The sequence below is a fragment of the Fundulus heteroclitus genome, chromosome 13 (assembly GCF_011125445.2).
Source record: "Fundulus heteroclitus isolate FHET01 chromosome 13, MU-UCD_Fhet_4.1, whole genome shotgun sequence".
In the NCBI taxonomy this organism is placed as follows: domain Eukaryota; kingdom Metazoa; phylum Chordata; class Actinopteri; order Cyprinodontiformes; family Fundulidae; genus Fundulus; species Fundulus heteroclitus.
The window spans coordinates 29,860,913-29,877,757 of NC_046373.1; the positions used below are offsets into that span (position 1 = coordinate 29,860,913).

At 41.5% G+C, this 16,845-nt stretch overlaps 1 protein-coding gene across 1 annotated transcript; it reads right to left on the minus strand.

The window, feature by feature from the left end:
- Nucleotides 1-502: 502 nt before the first annotated feature.
- Nucleotides 503-9,101, minus strand: serinc2 (serine incorporator 2). Its single transcript, XM_012873695.3, has 10 exons — nucleotides 8,968-9,101; nucleotides 5,762-5,923; nucleotides 5,363-5,550; nucleotides 4,114-4,193; nucleotides 3,888-4,025; nucleotides 3,449-3,618; nucleotides 3,086-3,176; nucleotides 2,789-2,945; nucleotides 1,459-1,674; nucleotides 503-1,371 (listed from the first exon to the last, which is right to left on the minus strand). The coding sequence occupies exons 1-10, from the start codon at nucleotides 9,004-9,006 to the stop codon at nucleotides 1,233-1,235; spliced, it is 1,380 nt and encodes a 459-aa protein (XP_012729149.2). The 5' UTR covers nucleotides 9,007-9,101; the 3' UTR covers nucleotides 503-1,232.
- Between the last annotated feature and the right edge of the window lie 7,744 nt (nucleotides 9,102-16,845).

Genomic DNA, 16,845 nt, shown 5'->3' on the forward strand with positions numbered 1-16,845 from the left:
ACATGTATCTTTTTCCCTATTCAAGGCCAAGGGAATTTGCAAACATGATGTATTTATTTTAATGAGCATAATGTGCAGTAAAGCATTGGATCTATGGTTTATACTTCCCTCAGCTACAAATTAATCTGTATTAATTTACTTAAAAATATTGTTAGGATTAGAAAGAAAATACATAATTCCATTAATTCACCACTTAAATCTGTTTATACAAAGCAAACAGGCCTTCGGTTGAAAACCCAGTGAGCCAGCTGGATGAAATATAAACCGTTTCTTAAGAGTTCAACTTTGAGCCGGTTAGTTTGAAAATCGTTTAATGAAAGCATATAAGGGCAACAAACCAGTTTCTGATGGATTTGCATCAACAAAGGCAGCTTTGTTTTTTTTTTTTTTTTTCAATCAATGAAACAAACATAATCTGACATTCATTTGCATTAGGTAATATATTATCAGTTGTATAGAATAATTTCTCCAGGAAAATCTGACTGATCCCTACAGAAGTGCAGCGTGCAGACTGTTCTTCAACTTGTTAGTTTCATTGAACATTTATCGTTTTCAAAAAACTGTTGTGATGTAATGCACGCAAGAAAAAGAAAAAAAAAAAAACAGGGAAAGGAAGAAAAAAATACAAGATCTCCAATCTTTAAAATTAGAACAAAGGGAATATAATGAGGCCACCACCTTAACAAAAGGTGACCACCGCCACCTGCAGGACGGTGTAAGAACTGCACCCTGCTGAGCTATATAGCACATCTGCTGTTTTTCTAGTGAAATGTGAACATTGTCACGGAAGCTACGCGATAAGCGTTTTAAATCATTAAAACCACCAGCTCCCTGTCAATTATTTGTGTCAGGAATACAATAAGGCACTTTTGTTAACATTTAGCACAACAACAAGAAAAAACACACATTTCAAACTTATATTTGTAAAAAAAAAAGAAACAAAACAGGAAATCTTTTTTGGATTTATTTGGCATGTAAAGCTCTCAGTAACCAACCAAAAAAAAAAAAAAAAAAAAAAAAACACAACCTGAAGTAAAAACTGGAATGTAATTAAAGCTCAAACCTGATTCGTGTCATGTTGCATGTCTACAATTAACATCCCGTAACTACAGAAATACAATAACCTCCTGTCGTTCATACATAGCACGACTGGACTTCTATAGGAAAGTAAAGCGTTGAAAGATGACGCTGATTTCAGTTTAGGTGCGTTGTGCTGATACACTCCAGAGTTTTTAATTGAAGTCTCGATCAGGAAGCACCAGCGGTGCCACCAGGGTCCAAAGGTAGAGGGCCAAGCCGAGCCAGCTGGAGCTGATCTTCACCCACACAGCTGGCATGGAGGTCTGCATGGTCTCATAGTCAGTGTTGGGTCTGGAGGTTTAGAGGAGGAGTCTGCGTTAAAGGAGAATCAGCTCCCTTTGTGGGGGGTGGCAGAACAGGGAGGGAGGGGATACTTACTTATACCAGTTAGTCAGGGTCATCATGATGTAGAGAGAGGCCAGAAGGAGGCTGAAGTGGAAGAACGAGTAGCTGTAGGTCACTCCGTCCTCTTCGTTGTCCACGGCACGGCGCACTCCGTCATCCCCCACCGAGGCCTCGGGATCAGCGGTCAGACCCTGGCCCTCCTCCGTCTGCATCAGCTTGTTCACTTGGGTGTTGTTGGAGGAGCGGATGCTGCAGCGAGAGAGAACTCATCTCATCCAACAGATGAAAACAAAATACCCCAAGCTCTGGGGTATCACACGTTAGGTGTTACCACAGATTCTCAAACGCATTTAGGTCTGGATCAGGACTGGGCGGTGCTTTGGTGGGAAGCACTCAAATCTGCATCTGTGTGTTTAGATGCACTATAGACACTGAGGTTTGTGTTTATGTGAGAAAATGTGAGAAGTTCCAGGGATGTGAAAACTTTTGCATCCCTTAAATGTTTTTACATCCGTATTTACAATAGCATTAAACTAAAGTCTGCATGATGGGTCGCCTCCAGGTACATTTCAAAATAATCAAATGTGAAAAATACCAAAAATGTTACGCATTTTCATGACACTCATTATTTGAAATGTCGCTGTATTCACATTATTCTGTCTTTCATATTGTCTCTAAATCTTTCAATGTTTTTTATTGTTCTGTCAATAGTATCCTGCCGTTATTTTTCATTATGTACCGTCACACCCGGAAAGCCCCTTTCACTCTAACACCCTTATATCCAGTAATTTACTGGGTCAGGGTTATGTGTGAATAAAGCCAGAACTCATGTGGAACAGTGACCCGGTAATTTCCCCGGTCAGGACCTAGAATCATACCTGCTAATTTACGGGAGCCACTGACGTTATTTCAGGCTGAAATTCTTCTTTAGAGGTTGGCTGATAAGTTGAAGCTATATTGGTTGAATTACTGCCACCTGCAGGTGATATTAGGTAACACCATTCCACTGTTGCTGGGTTAAGCGTGTAAAGAGCCGACACGGTAATTTACTGGGCCTAATTGGTGTGTGCAAATTAGTCCTCTCTTTCGACCCGGGAAAGTGGTCCCAGCAAATTACAGGGATTTATGAGTGAAGCCAGATTGCTTGTGTAAGTATAACACCGTTCGTAAAAACACATAATTAATAAAAAGGCAGAGATTTTCTTTCTTTTATAAACAGTTGGACCTGACTTCCAACTGTACGCAAAAGTCAGACATTTTTATTGATGCTTCGCTCCTGGTTAAAGCAGTCCTCACGTCAACAGTAGCTGGTTTTTTTTGCAGCCTGTGGTTTAACGGTGGCAGTATAGCAATAATTAATTACCTGGCATAAAGTGTGCAGAACAGGAAGATGACGAGTCCCACAACGCTCTGTGCGTCCCACCACTGCACGTTTCCTGGAAGTGGAGTGGGGCCCGGAGGTGCTGGAGTGGAACTGCTGGGCTGGACCAGACTCAACAGGCTGGGGTTGCACTTCTTGTCTAAGGGCAGAACGCACATTGAACTTTAAACATCGCTTTTGATTACTGTCTGAACTTTAAGGCAGGTGTGAAGTGAAGCCTGATCGCAGGATGACGGCTGCATTTTCCAGATGGATCAGCATCAGACTTAAAGGACTCACTGGGGTTGTTGGTCATGGCGGACCAGGTCAGGTACATGGTGTAAAGGCTGATGACGGACGCCTGGAGCAAGCCTGAAGTGGGCTGAGCGTCCTGCGAACAAATGGAGCAGTTAAACCATAAAACACGTCGGTAGGTGACAGATTGACTTATTTAACTCAGGCTTTTTAAAGGGTTTCACTGCCCCCCCTCTATCCAAGCAGCCTCTCATATACTGACAGTGATTTCATTGCATTTGATAGACTGGAGTTGACAGCTGTATTCTGTAGAAAAAGGCAGTCATCAGAGAGACTTTACATCACAGCTGACTGGGATAAGAGGAAACAGAAATGGAACAGATTTTATTTCTCACGCATCAATCTGACCTGAACTTTGGGCAGAATGGACACGACGGACACGACGATGCAGAAGATGAGGTTGAGGCTGATGAAGACCTTGTGCTCTGTGCAGTCGTCCGGCTGGGTGTAGAACACGTAGAAGAGGACAACGGCCGAAAAGGCCACGGCGTAGAAGACGAAGGTGAACGACAGGAGAGCTGGAAAAAAAACAACAAAAAAAACCCAGCACCGGCCGACAGTCATCAGACACAAACGCTCCTCACTGCTCACTTAACAAGGGATCTAAACTTACAGAAAATATTGCCGGCAATGTGTTGCACAAACAAAGTCAATGAAAACAGACTGTGGGCATGAAGTACGTCGGATGTAAATGAACGTGATAGGAAAGATAATTTCATCCACTTATAACTATGTAATATCACAGGCACAAAATGCACGACTCCTCGACCACAAGCTGCCTTTCTACCTGCAAACCAGCACTTTCTGTTTCCGTTTTCTGCCTTCTCCAGCCACGACTGGTTCCAGGAATGCACGCAGTCGACCAGCAGGATGAGCTGGATGATGATGAAGATGAAGGAGCCGACTACGCCGAAGTAATACCACACTGACGGCACAGGGGAGGCAGGTCAGGATGAGTCATTGCTCCACAGAATTACTAAATCCTGCATCATTCAGGGCGACGGGCTTCATACCGGTGGTAAAGGTGCCATCGGGGATGAAGAACGCTCCCACAGTGAGGCCAACCAACGCCAGAAACTTGAAGAACCAGAATCTGAGAAGATCAAAGGTAAACTTGTCTTTTGTTTAGAAACTACAAAGTTCCTCAGTATACAGTAGCTGGCAAAAGTATTCCTACCCCCCTTCCCATTAGTTATGTTACCTGTATTGAGTCACCATCTTGATGTTAAAAATATTCCCATTTCAGTTGGTTCACGTATTTATTTCTAGATGTTCTACTGAAACTAAAGCTCAATCTGAAGGCGATAAGCAACACTTGTGAAATCAGCCAACAGGAAAATAACGTGAGATCAGACTCTAAGACTGATCTAAGACCATAATAAATATAAAGGGCCGCTGCAGTCTTCAGCCTGGAGCAACTTCTTCCGACCGGATGGCCCAAAGTTCACAGAACAGACACAAAGGCAGAGGTTTGGCAAAGAATAGGCAGGGAAAGCTTAAAATGATTTATTTTTTATGTCTTTTCACTGTGTTTTAAGATTTGTCTGAGCTGGACCGGGCTAACAGGCTGAGCTCCCACTAGCATGTTTGAAAGCCTACTTTGCTGATGTGGTTTGAGCGTGTTCTTACAGTTATAACAGACTTTATTTCTATAAGGGTTTTATACATCAATGGAACACTAATGTTTGTGTTTTCCAGTCATCTCATTACAACAAAATAGAACTTAAAAGTCTCTCTAAGTAAGAACTGAAAGTCTGCTAGCATTAGCAGCAAATTAGCTTCTATCATAACTTGCTACTACCCTATACTGCGGTTTGTTTGAAACATAATTTCTGTTTTCGTTTTAGTTATAGATTGTCTATTGTTGTGTATTAGTGGCCTAATCAAAGTCCAGCCTTAAATTCAACACACAATTTATCGCGAGACTTGAGAAAAACAATGAAAACAAAGAATGGGAGGACAGCTCAGGCTCTAGGTGGAGACAGCATAACTGGAGATAAATATGCATTTATGCCACACATTTCTGATTTCCATTAGGAAAACATGTTGGAAATGTATCTTTTTCCTTGGACTCCGTACTGTAGACTACTTTCTGTTCATCAGTCACAAAAAAATCCACGGGTGTTTGGGGTTGTAACATGACAAAATGTAGGAAAAGGGCACTTTTCCTACATTTTTAGGAACTCTCAACATGCAGCGTACCCACTTGGCCACCAGAGGTCAGTGTGGCCTCATTAAACGGAGGAGCTGTGCTGTACAAACCCGTTTTGGATGGCAGCTCGGGGGTCCTTGCTGCTGCGCACTCGGATCATGATGATGGAGAAGAGGAGGAAGAAGCAGGCCATGGCGAAGCACATGCGGTACACAGACTTGTAGCCCACGATGATGTCACAGTTCACGCGGCTGTGTATGCCAGGTATACTGGTGCCATCCACACAGAAACCTGGAATCTGACCATATCACAGCAACACGCCCATAAAACATGGTAAACGGAGAGGAGACGAGATTACCAACTTTAATTTTTGAGACTCCGACACAATAACTGTGACAAAAGCACCAAATCCAAGCATCCGATTGGGCTACTGGAACATATCCCTGTTGCCCAATCAGATCCCCGACCCCCTTGTTATTTGTTCAAATTTGGAAAATGACCGCAGATACCTTTTTAAGATTTTCCTCCATGCCCGGAAGGATCATGATGATGGACACCAGTGTTCCCAGCAGCAGCAGGAAGGAGAAAGCCAGCCGGCTGATGGTCGAGTTGTACGTGGACGGGCAGCATGACGACAAAAGGCAGGAGGCCGAGCCGCACAAACAGGAAGCCTGGAGGACGGACGAGGGGGTTAGAGCCAGCTTTGTGGGCCAGACAAGTCAGCGAAGGACACATGTGCAGTGTTCACGCTGCATCTGCTGCCAGGGGAACATTGTCTAGGTTTCCTCATGTAGATCGCAGGAGACCAAACACAAATAGCTCCTTCCAGTGGCTTTAATCAGGCGCCATCAGAAAAAAAAAGCCATCCTTCTTGGCCGCGTATCAAATGCAACAAACAGGATCACAAAGGAGGTTCTGCATGATTCTAACGCAGACTGCTGAGAAATGCTTTGGCTGAGATCCTCCATCCTTCATTAATCTCAGCCTGCAGGACAGTACGCCAGCCTTAGGCGGGACGAGCCGGGCCCGACGCTTTCAGAAACGACAGCCATCCGAAATCAGTAAAAAAAAAAAAAAAAAAGTGTTTAAAAGCTAAAGAGTTGGATAACGTGCTTAAAATCACTTAGATTCTAAATGGTTATTCTGTCAAGGCAAAGGATACTCAAGATGTCAATACCAGGCAGCAGTTATTAACATCAGAATGAATGTTTGGCTAAATCTCTGGTCCGGAAAACCTTCAGTGAGCTTTTTCCTCCCTTTCTAAGATCAGAAACTTAGAAACTTTGTTTCTTCACTCACGTGACCCTTAGCAGGAGGAATGTGACAGACAACGAAAACGACACCCAGAAGAACCTTCAGTTTGGCTCGAGCGGGACTCGGATCTACAGATCAAGCTGTGCAGCATCAGAACCGTCAACCGAGAACAAACCCGGACCCTGCATGTCTTTTTCACACTTTAAAACAATATGCTATAACATAGACTGTAACAAAACATGCAAAAGGTGAAGCTGTTGTTAAGGAAAACTTTGGAGGAAGCTTTGTGTGATCTGACAAAAGCAGACCCCCCCCCACCCTGCTGCAGAGTTTAGTTTATGTTTGAGCTCACTGTATTTTACTTTGCTAAGACCTGGGGAGGGTTTCAGAAGACGGCAGGAGGGGCCTGATACGGATAAGGATGGAATTCTCCTGGGCTGAAGGTCTCGTTTTGGAGTAAACAAGAGTTACAACAGGGCGGATCAGAGCTGACCCGAGGTTTCCAGTGGACCTTCCCGCGAGACTCTGTGGGGACTTCTCTCATAGATGGCAATGTCATTTAGGGGAGCTTTCCATTTTGTCTAGTCAGAACAGATGGGCGGATGCTGAGAGCTTTGTAACATTTTATTCAGTTTTTCTCCTAGCGAGGATCAATAAAAAGTGCCGACCTCTTTCCTATTAGCCAAGAACACGATTTTTATTTCTGTTTTGAAGTTATAAATGTGTTCTGGAAGCACTGCATGTGTCTCGCCTTTGATATCATCCTGATTTGAATAGTGTGCGCATTGGCATCAAGACTGTGGAATCCGCAGTGTTCAACAGTAGCTATGTTTACATGGACGAAAGTAATCGAAATAGAAATGCGTCATGTAAACACAGCCGATCAGAACATTGTGATCGGACCATAGTCTGTTTTGATCGACTTTGCTTGTGCAACACGTTGCCGGCAATATTTTCAGTTATGTTTCGATTCCTTGTTAAGTGAGTGGTGTGCAGCGTTTGCGTCTGATGCCTGTCGACTCGAGTGAGCCCGACGTAAACGTGACGTATTTCCAAGTTGTTCAATGGCAGAAATACATCGGGAAGCTAAACTTTCGGGGCTCAAGATTATTATTCAGTAACATTTCAACAGTTATTGGAAGCTGATGCAAATGCAGCGAGGGTGGTCTGAAGACAAACAAACTAGTACACTAGTGCTTTTTTTGTTTGTTTTTACTATTTGTTGTTGTTCGGCAAATACAGATGTTCTTTTTTGTTTTTGTTTATTTTAGAGCCATTTGATGTGTCAGAGTGGTTCTATTCTGAATAAAGCCAGGCGCATATAAACGCGCATCATGATCGGATTAGTTGATTGTGTGCCCATATAAACGGACAATACGATTATTTTAGTTTTTTTTATCCGAATACATTTCAATCTGATTGTGAAATGTTGTGCATGTAAACTGTCAGAACTGGGTAGTTATGTTTGCCTTCACATCAGCCCCCCCCTTCTTCTTTCCATTTTTAAGATCAAACACATTTCTGAGCATCAAACTGAAATGTCCTAGAGTGCCCTTAACGCAGCTTTTTTAGTTGGTGGCGCTACATGTGTCCAGCACAACTAACATTTTTAGATTTTAAAACGTGTCCAAAAACATCTGTCAAAGTCTGGCTTTAGCTGGGAACCTAAATATCGCTGCTGCTGATTTAGCAAGACAATGCTGGACGCCATTTATCTGACTCAACACGTCTTCCAGCACCGCTGACCCCTAGATAAAAAAAAACAAAAACAAAAAAAAAAAAACAGACACGAAATTATGATAGCTTGTACAGGTGCACTTTCTTCCAAAACGCGTGTATATTGGGCATCTTTATTTATCATTTATCCAGGTAGTTTTCACAGTATGTCTATCACAGTTTTGTTATTGTGAATGTTAGTATTGCTTTTTAATTCAGTGTATTCCGTGGGTCTATGACACCCGCAGATACACCGGAGTTTCTCCAAAAAGTACCACAAATGTATGACTTTATGATTCTGTTCCACTCGAGTCCTCTTTATTTAGGGAGGAAATCTATGCGCAAGGTTCTGGGCCCGCAGAAGTACGTTTAGCAACCCTTTAAGAATGTCGGCCAGCCCTGTTTGTTTTGTACAGTACGTAAAGTAATAGAAACAGTGACGCCATAGCCCAAACAAAACAAGGAAATGATGTGGCCCAGCCGTTCAATTATTACGCTTTTCCCCATAAAACAGACCTATTTTTTTCTGTTGATAGTAAATAAAGTTAAAGTACACTAGGGTGAAACCACCCGCTTAGAACAATAATGTAAAAAAACAAATTAAAGCAAGTGCAAGTTTCACGTGAAGCTGTATCGATACCCAGACAGGCGCGTGCCTGAAAACTTTGCTAATTGGCCAGAAAATTCCCAAAACCAACTTCTTTATATTTCATAAGGAAGTCTTCACAGCAGAGGTAGTACTCACACAGCTAGCGAGGGAACCCAAAGCCAAGCAAGCTCCCATTATGCTTTATTTCTCCGTTCAGCTCAAGAACCCCGTAAACGGCCCAAAAAAGTCCAGGAAGAAACTGAGATAAAATGGCGACGTCAAGTAGCTGTAAGCTAGCAGACGGAAATCCGCCGGTCTCTTTCAAAGTAAAGGGCTTGTTGTCGCGCGACCAGGCTGCTGCCTGAGCGGAAGCTCTTTGGTTGCGGGGCACCGCTGGCAGGTTTATTTTGTTCCTCAACCGTTTTCCGGTTGATGTTCGGTTACATTATTCACACAAAACTCCGCTCACGAGTTCGTTGTTTTGGGCGTTGCTGTCATGAGAAACCCCTTCAGGAGCTCGTTAGTCCCGCTCTGCGTCTGAGCGTATCTGTGCCGTTTGCTAACAATGTTCATCTCAAAAACAACTAAAACGTGGCAATAAATGGCTTACGAACAGATGTCAAACCACGAATGAAGTATAATGAGCAGTGTTCAGTCAAAGAAAAACAACAGTGAGCAGAAACGACAGCCAAAACTGTACAGTTTTATGTTAAACGTAAAACCAAGAATATGTGATGGTTTCCGGACTCTAAAATCATTTGATTTTAACCTCATATGTGCAAAATCCCTTTTACATATGAGGTTAAAATGTTATTAATGCCATCAGTAGATCATCTAAGGATCTGTGTGAATCTTTTCGGTTCAATAAATGAACAATGAGTGTAATTACATTTAGCTTATATAAAACGGTATTTCTAGTGTGTCGGTTTAACTTATCTGTTTAATAAAGAATTTATCAAAGTCAGGTATTCCAATATTTCAGGGGGCACACGTTTAAAAACAAGCAAACAAATAGAAAAAGTTTTTATATCCTGTTGGCTGAACAGTGGCTCTGTGACCACTCCTATAGTGCTGAGAAAAACAAATCTTAATAAAATCCAAAACTCTTGAAAAGCAAACAACAAAAAAAGCAATAGTGTAGTCAGTGCTGCCATAGATTGGCTGAGTTTCCATGTCGATCTATGGCTTGTCTATGTTTGTTTGCAGTGTTGTATAGTAACAAAGTAAAAATACTTCACTACTGCACTTAAGTATATTTTGTAGTACTTTATACTTTTCTCGAGTATAAATATTTTTTCATAACTTTTACTTTTACTTCACTATATTTCTGAACTTAATTGCATACTTTTACTCCAATACATTTTCAATGTTTGGTTTAGTTACTCGTTACAAAGAGAGAGAGACTCACGCATGCATGTGTTTTGACCCCACCTACTGATTGACTGCCACAAAGTCGGGACTTGCCTGAGCTTGTTCATCACCACCAACAGGATAAGATGCTGGTTCACTGGTAAAGCAGGTTAAATTAACCTTGTGGTATAGGTAGAGCATCTAATAGCAGAGAGTCCTAATTTTCTTAACTAAATGATGCCTGCAGGTGTATCCTGGGTGCGATTTGCTGGGGGGGGGATGGGGGGATTTACCCCCCCCCCCCCTCTGTTTGTGACGTCCCCCCCTCTGGTCATTCATGTTTTATCCCTGGGAGGGGATACATTCTTCCCCCCCTAATTCAGGAATTAGAGGGAAAAAATTAAGTTACTAGAAAGCTCACAGGAAGAGGAAAAGCTGGGTAAAATCCGTAAAGTAAAATTAGAATTAAACAAATGTATTGAAAAGCAAAATACATTTTTAATTCAAAGACTTCGAATAGAAAACTTTGAACATGGCAATAAGCTTCTTAGCTAATCAGCTAAAAATAAAGAAAAATAAAAATCAACTATATTTGCAGTCACAGAGTCAACTGGTAATACATTTTATGATGCGTAAAGTATAAACAACACCTTCCGAGATTTTTACAAATCTTTATACATATCGCAGATAAATCCATCAGATAATGAAATTAAGCAATTTCTGGATAAAATAACTCTTCCTTAATGATCAGATAGTCAAAAAATTACCCTGGATTAACCCCTGACAACAGTCAAAATTCAGGAAGCTCTAAAAAGCATCCCCAATAAAAAGGCTCCAGGTCCAGATGGATTCCCTACTGAGTTTTATGAAGAGTTCTGGAATATTCTGGCACCAACGTTCCACAGAATGTTGCAGGAAACTCAGGAAAATGGCAGATTTCCAGCTAATATGAATTCTTCTACCATTACAGTCTCCTGCTTAAGCCAGGCAAAGATCCCATGTTTCCCACCAGCTATCGTCCCATTTCCTTAATTAATGTGAATATTAAAATAATCTGTAAAGCTCTTGCAAAATAATTAGATAAAGTCACTCCTCTTATAATACACCCTGATCAAACTGGTTTCATTAAAGGAAGGCAGTCATCCACAGATGCACGCAGATTACCTAATCTAATAGATTATTCCTACAGTAAAAATATTGAATCCAATATATTATCTTAAGATGCAGAACAAGCGAAATTTATATTTGCTACTCCACATAAATTTGGTTTTGAAACTTTTTTTTATTACTTGGTTAAAATTTTTATACAGCTTCCCAACAGCATGTGTCAGGACAAATAACCAGACATCTTCCAGCTTTTGTCTCCAGAGGGGTACTAGGCAAGGATCCCTGCTTTCTCCCTTAAAGTTTGCCATTTTTATTGAACCACTAGCAGCAACAATTAGACAATCTAATGTTGTTAAAGTAATAAAATGCATGAAAATAGAGCATAAAATTAGTCTTCATGCAGATGATGTACTACTCTATCTCCAACACACCTCTCTCTCTCGAGTAATTAGATTACTAGAAACTTTCTCGAAAGTCTCAGATTACTCTATAAATTGGTCTAAATCTACAATACTACCACCGTCAGGGTGTGAATGTGTGCATGAATGGGTGAATGATTGACCAGTTTAAAGCGTTTTGGGGTCATCAGATTATTTGTTTCAATATTCTCAGCCTGTACATTGCTTTTCTACCACATGAATTACTGGCACATTTATTTTACTAAGGAACAAACTTTTTATTTATATAATGTACAATTTTCCAGTTTTATTTAAACTATATGAAATAGCTATACATATTTGAGAAATTATTAATTTGCTGGACTGTGGGCTGAACGCTGGACCTTTGGTTCAGAAGTGTGTCTCTTCTGCCACCTAGTGGTTGTGAAGTCCTGAGCCAGACTTCTATGAGCACATTGGGCATGCGCACTTCATTGAGCTTTGTGGGTAACGAAGTTCATGAACAAAATGTTTTATAAATTTAACTTTTATCTATAAACTTTGGGATTTCATTATATAACTGAAATATTCAAGAGATGAGATCTTTAGAAATACAAGACTGAGTTCATGAAAGTTCTCATCTCCCTCTTTAACACGGTTATTCAACTCAGTAAAATAAAAAGCAACCAAACTGACATTACCTAGAAATATATTTTTTAAACCATAATAAAGTTTACTCTGGCTGCTGCTCTGTCATTTTGCACACAGCATGTTGAATTGGAATGTTTAGCATCAACGTGTTCTATGACATCACAGCTGATGACATCACTATGACATCAACAGAATCTTAACTACTACTGAACACCAAGCTGGTTTTTCCTTTACTGTTCCCGACCTTCATCGCGACAGTACACCTTTGAGAGAGCACGTTCGAATCTTAGCCAAACAGCGAGAATTCGATCTCAGATATCAGACGCCTTTCAGAGAAGCGACTATATCTGATTTACAGAAAGTTAGAGATGGAGCAAACACTTTCATGGGTAGACATGGTTGACCTTAACATCCAAGTCGACTACGATGCAATTATCTTCCCTATCGAAGATGACAGTGACGGTACCAGTGAGCTGCATCCCACCCAGCCAGAAGATGGTACAGAGATCCAAGAGGAATCTAGTCATTCTGCTGAATCTGAGACTCCTCCTTCAGTGGAGCTTCAGCAACAATCTTCTTCCTCTGGTGACTCTGGGTCTTTCAACTCAGAAGAAATCCAGCAAGCATACCAACAAGACCACAAGACAAAATCGAAGGAGGTGATCCCTCCCTCATTGGACATTGAACAGGCAATCAAATGTATCAGTGATCTCACGCAGCAGGTGGACGATCTTAAACAGGAGCTGCAAGGTAAGGTCTTTGATCTTCGCGAGGAGAGAGAACGAAGAATCAAATTTCAGGTTGATTGCAAAGCACAGCTGGAGCAGATCCAAGAACTGGAAAAAAGTTTAGAACGTGAACGTCACATGAGATTCAAATGTGAAGAGAAAGCGGAAGAGCAGGAAACGCGTGCTGCGCCGCAGACTTCAGGTGCATCAAGATTTCCACGCATTCCCAAAGTCACAGTCCATGAGGGCGTTCTGAATGAGCTTCAGTTTTTTAAGAGGCAGGTGGAAAAAAATACCCTGAACAGTGAGAAGCTAGCAAAGGCTTTGGTAGCAGAACAGCAGCTGAGAGTCAAATATGAGGATGAGCTGAGGCGTAACTATCAAGACGCCTCCAGAGTCAAAGAACAGCAGGAAACAATTAACTCTCTGAAGAGTCAGGTTGGAGAACTGACCGTAGCGTTGAACCGTGCTTTGAAAAAAGCTTCCTCGCAAACCGAGTCGTCCACGCAAACTGACGTCCCCTATCACACAGAGGGCGCCGGCCAAACTAAAGCCTCCAGGAAAACTGAGGTATCAAAACAAAGAGAGGCACCCAGGCAAACAGGGCCTCAGAGAAACAGGGCTGTTCATGAGGGTAGAGCCCCCCAGCATGAATACAGGAGACAGAATACTAACAGAGGCTTCAATGCAAACCCAGGCCTGTACCCACATGCAGGCCGCCATCCAAATTCAGGCCTGTACATTAACCCAGGCCTCTACACACATGCAGCTCACCATAAAAACGGAGGCTCATTCTCAAATAGGAGACGTCCCCCTTATACAGGCCAGTAGGCAAACACAGGCCTGCAGGCTGTGTGTTCTCATGTAAATATGTAAATATATGTCACAATCTGTAAATAAAACAAATACAAGGAAATCTAGAAAACAGAAAACAAAAAAAAAAAGAACTCTGAAATTTAACAATATATATTTTTTTGTATTTAGTTTTATGCTTTTATTAGAAATTTTGTACTTTTTATAATAACTAGTTTAGGTAGCTAACACACTAATGCAGCCTCAAAGGTGGCCACAGTGTCCTGTGTCCTTTTTGGGCCGGTCCCAAGCCCGGATAAATGCAGAGGGTTGTGTCAGGAAGAGCATCTGAACAGAACCTTTGCTAATAGAGCTGTTTTCAGCCCATAATACCATTGACCAACATATTTGATGTGTATTGATATTTTCACTTGATACAATTGAATATTTGGTACTGATCTCAGAAACTGTGACTGCTTCGATGTGTTTATGATGTTTTTTATGTTTTCATGATGTAAAGCACTTTGAACCACCTTGCTGCTGAAATGTACAATACAAAGAAACATGACATAACTTAATATACTTAATATGATAAGATACAAAATTCCTTTATTGTCCCACAATGGGGAAATTGTGGGACAATGCAAGTTACTAATATCCATACCAGATTGGTCAGGACTCAGGTTATCAATGACTGCTATTGGTGCTGGTGATCAACGGGATACTAGTGGAAACTGGGCAAGTGTTGGTCAGCAGAACCAGAAGAAGAAGAGGAGGAAGACATGCCCATAGGCAGAGAAATTAGAGGAAGGGCAAGAGTCTAGGAGTGAGAGTAGGGACTTTGTTGGACCTGTGACAGGAAAAGCTAGAGAGTTTGCATGAGAGTTGACATGATGCAGAGGAGGGAAGGTGGACATACTGTGTGCTCAGGAGATCAGTTGGAAAGGTAAGACTAGAAGTTTAGGAGCAGGGCTCAAGCTGTGAGTAGATGGGAAGAGAAATGGTGAAGGTGAAGTGAGAGGGGAAGGATCTTTAGCAGATTAGAATGATCAAGAATTGAGATGGAAATGGACTGACTGGTGGAACAAGTGTGAGAGTAAGGGGGAAGAGTTGATGACTGAAAGAAATGAGAGAGAATGAAGAGAGTAGAAGAAGTGACCATTGTGAACCAGAAAGTAGCAAAGATTAATAAGGATGTAGTCAGTAAAGCTTTGAAAAGGATAAAGAGTGAAAATGCAGTTGGTCCTGACAATATACCTGTGGAGGTATGGAAGTGTCTAGGATAGAGAGTAGTGGAGAATTTGACTAGACTGTTCTGTGAGGTTTCAAGCAGAATTGTAGGGATTCTGCTAGAAACATGTTTATTGTGTGTTGAAATTGCAGAAAAATTCAAATGATTAACTCTGCACAGTTACCACAACGTTTGGGACAAGGCTCACCAAGGAGGCAACAAGAGGAGCCCACAGAGTTTGAGAGGGAGATGTTGGAGGTGCTGAAGAGCAGAGAACCAGTACCAGCACCCTGCCTTCTCTCCTGCAAAGGCTCCCTCAGTCAAAATATTTTTTTTAAATTGAAAATTCACTTAATGAAAATAGCACTATTACGCTTAATGTGGAACCACTGCAAACTACGGAGTAATTTTTTTTTTTTTTTTTTAAAGAGATGACATTTTTTGCTGGAGTGGAAACAGACTTGTGTCCTTCCCTCCTCCACCAAACTTTCTCCAAGCAAGGTGCTTTCTATTCCTGTTGCACATTTTGTAGATTGTTTTTAAGTGTGTTTGTTTGATTTTCAGTTGTGGTTTTATTTGTAATGAAATATTTGTTATTAAATCTTTTTTTCCTAAAAATGTGGTCAGCTACTTCTAGCACACCATACTTATCTTTCATATGATGTCAGTTGGTTGAAAAGTTAATTACAGTGACTGTAAATATTAAACTTTTATTCATGGAAGAAAAAACTATACATCACAAAGGAAGCATAGTCAAAACAAGTTGTTGGCAGTGTATTTACTTAATTACACCTTATCCTGGAACTTGTGCTTAACCTGAAGCCAGAGGCTGCACCAGAAAGTCATTTTCTGCAAACGAATGGGAGACATTTGAATAGCATAAAACACTGTGCAAGGAAGAAATATCTGGATTGTATTCTTTCAATTGGTCCAGTCAAAATAAGGAAGTAGATGTAGAGTAGAGGCTCTTAGATTTTTGTGGGTGGCTTTGAAAGAGCCGTTTGTGGTGAGTCCTGTGGAGGACATGACTACTCCATGGCAATGCTCCATCTCCACAGAAGTAGGTCATGAATGCTTCTCTTGCATCTGTTGCATCTCTGGCTGCATTATTTGCTCCCATCTGCCCCACACCTGAAGTGGTTCCTTGCATGCTCCAGCTCCCCTCAGTGCAGGTACATGTTCGCTGAAGAGGCCCTCGTGAAGTTGTGAAGAACACAAGTGGCCATGACACATTGCTCTGCAACTTCTAGGAGGACTTCAAGCTCTCGGTGAAACATTCTCCACTTTGCAGACAAAATCCCAAATGCATCCTCCACCACTAGCCGGGCCCAGGAGAGACGGTAGTTAAAGACACAAACCATGGGGTGAGGCTGCCACATCCAGGTAATTGCCGCATCAAATTTATGTTCAGTAGGAACCCTTCATCTGCCATCATGTTATGAAGCTGGGATCCTCCATGGTCAGCTCCGGGTAAGTGCTGATCTGTGGTATTTGGTTTAGGATTTAATGTATATAGCTTGGGGTTTTATATGGGTTATATATGTGGTTATGGTTTATGGAGGGATTTAGATAGTTATATGTACTTATCTTAACATGTACACCCCTGGGAGAGGTTTAGCCAGTTAGTGAGACAGTATTTAAGGTGCTTGTTTCCATCACTTGCTGCTCTGCTGCTGGAGAAGACACATTGCTTCACCAACCTCCATTGCGCTTGTGTTATGTGCACTTTTTTTATTATTATAAAAATAATAATAAACAATTGTGGACCACACCATTTCCTGCCTCTCCATCTCTCCTT